Source organism: Daucus carota, chromosome 4 (genome assembly GCF_001625215.2).
Source record: "Daucus carota subsp. sativus chromosome 4, DH1 v3.0, whole genome shotgun sequence".
Lineage (NCBI taxonomy): Eukaryota > Viridiplantae > Streptophyta > Magnoliopsida > Apiales > Apiaceae > Daucus > Daucus carota.
This window is the reverse complement of record NC_030384.2, coordinates 18882761-18884502: the sequence shown is the minus strand read 5'-3', so window position 1 is coordinate 18884502 and position 1742 is coordinate 18882761. Positions and strand designations below refer to the sequence as shown.

Here is a 1742-nt window from a genome sequence, read left to right as displayed (position 1 = left end):
TATTTAATTCTATACCTACTAGGGTTGGGCTTTGCTGTTACGGGCCTTCCAACCAGTCATTATAAATACATATTGATGGTGAAGGAGGTCATAACGTTTTTGTGAGAAAAACCCTAGCAGCAAAGAGAGGCAAGGCAGCTCCAATCGTCGAGAAGGAGGCTAGTACGTCCAATCCATCGGTGCTCGTGTGGATACCATAGAGGTGTTTTCCGAGAGGTAGACACAAAGCGTGATAGCTAGGATCTCCGTTGAGTTCATGAAAGTCAAGCTTTTTGAGAAAGGTATGATTCGTTATCTCCATAATCTGCCCATAATTATACATGGATCCTGGTCTTCGGTTTCGAAATTTTCGTTTTATTTACGTATATCCGCTGCGTTTTATGCCTCGGAACCCAACAATATTATGTCTTCAATTGATCCTGAAAGATCTAGGAAACCATTTGGTCGGATTATAGTTGTTTTTGGAGGTGATTTTCGCTAGATATTTCCAGTCATTCCTAAAGCACCCAGAGTTGTTATTGTCGGCGCCGCTTTGAATAAGTCAAAGTTGTGGGAGCACTGTCAGGTTCACCTCCTAACTCGGAACATGAGGCTGCATGGTGGTAATACAGAGGAGGAGAAGAAAAAGATAAAAGCATTCAGCGAATGGCAACTCAAGGTTGGGAACGGCATGGTTGATCCAGTTAGCATTGGAGATCATGTTTCAGAAGTTTTATTCAAACTTCCGGAAGAGCATGTTGTCCACTCCAATGACAACGCAGTACAAGATCTCATAGATGTTATCTATCCAGATTTCACGGCCAACATGTCCTCTCGGAAGTACCTCAGTTCCCGTGCAATACTCACACCTACAAATGCGGTTGTTGATGACATAAATAAAGCTATACTGGATAAGACACCCGGTGAAATTTTCACCTACTACAGCCAAGATTCTATGGAGGATAAAGACATTGAGCAGAATGAATTCGATGAGTCATTCCCTGTGGAATATCTAAATTCTCTCAACATGCCATGCATCCCAAAACGTGAACTAAAGCTAAAGATTGGCACACCCATAATGTTAATGAGGAACCTTAATCAAATAAATGGCTTATGTAATGGGACTCGGATGATTGCCACCGGTTGTAAGAAGAACATCATTGAGTGTGAGATCATGTGTGGTTCAAATATTGGAACGAAACATCCAATTCCAAGGATCGAGATGGTGCCAACAGAAATACCATGGCCATTTGACTTTAAATGTACTCAATTTCCATTACAGATATGTTTTGCTATGACCGTAAATAAAAGCCAGGGACAGTCACTTGATCATGTTTGTTTATATCTGCCCAGGCCGGTTTTTTGTCATGGTCAGTTGTATGTGGCTATTTCCAGGGTGACTTCTGCTTCTGGACTTCATATCTTGGTAGTAAGTAATGAAGGTTCAACTACAAATATTACATCAAATGTGGTATTTGAGGAAGTCTTTTATAACTTGCCTCAAGATCATGGGACATCCTAATAATTCTGCTGTTTTTTGTTATATCTTCATTTAGACTATTCTACTCAAAACTTTTCATTATTTGTATTGTCAACTCGAGGCGTTATTATGTTTTTATCATATATAAATGGTTTTGTGATTTGCCTGGCTCGCTCAATATATCTTAATTATGAATTATTAACACTGTGAAATGAATGTTTGGCTGCATATTTTTATATAGTTATATGTTCTGTTCATATTTTTTGTTACGATTGGCTTCATA

General features: G+C 39.2%; 1 protein-coding gene across 1 annotated transcript; it reads left to right on the top strand.

Moving 5' to 3' along the window:
* The first annotated feature begins 586 nt into the window (after window positions 1-586).
* Window positions 587-1501, top strand: LOC108216963 (uncharacterized). The gene has a single exon (XM_017389823.1). The coding sequence runs from the start codon at window positions 587-589 to the stop codon at window positions 1499-1501; it is 915 nt and encodes a 304-aa protein (XP_017245312.1).
* Window positions 1502-1742: the final 241 nt, after the last annotated feature.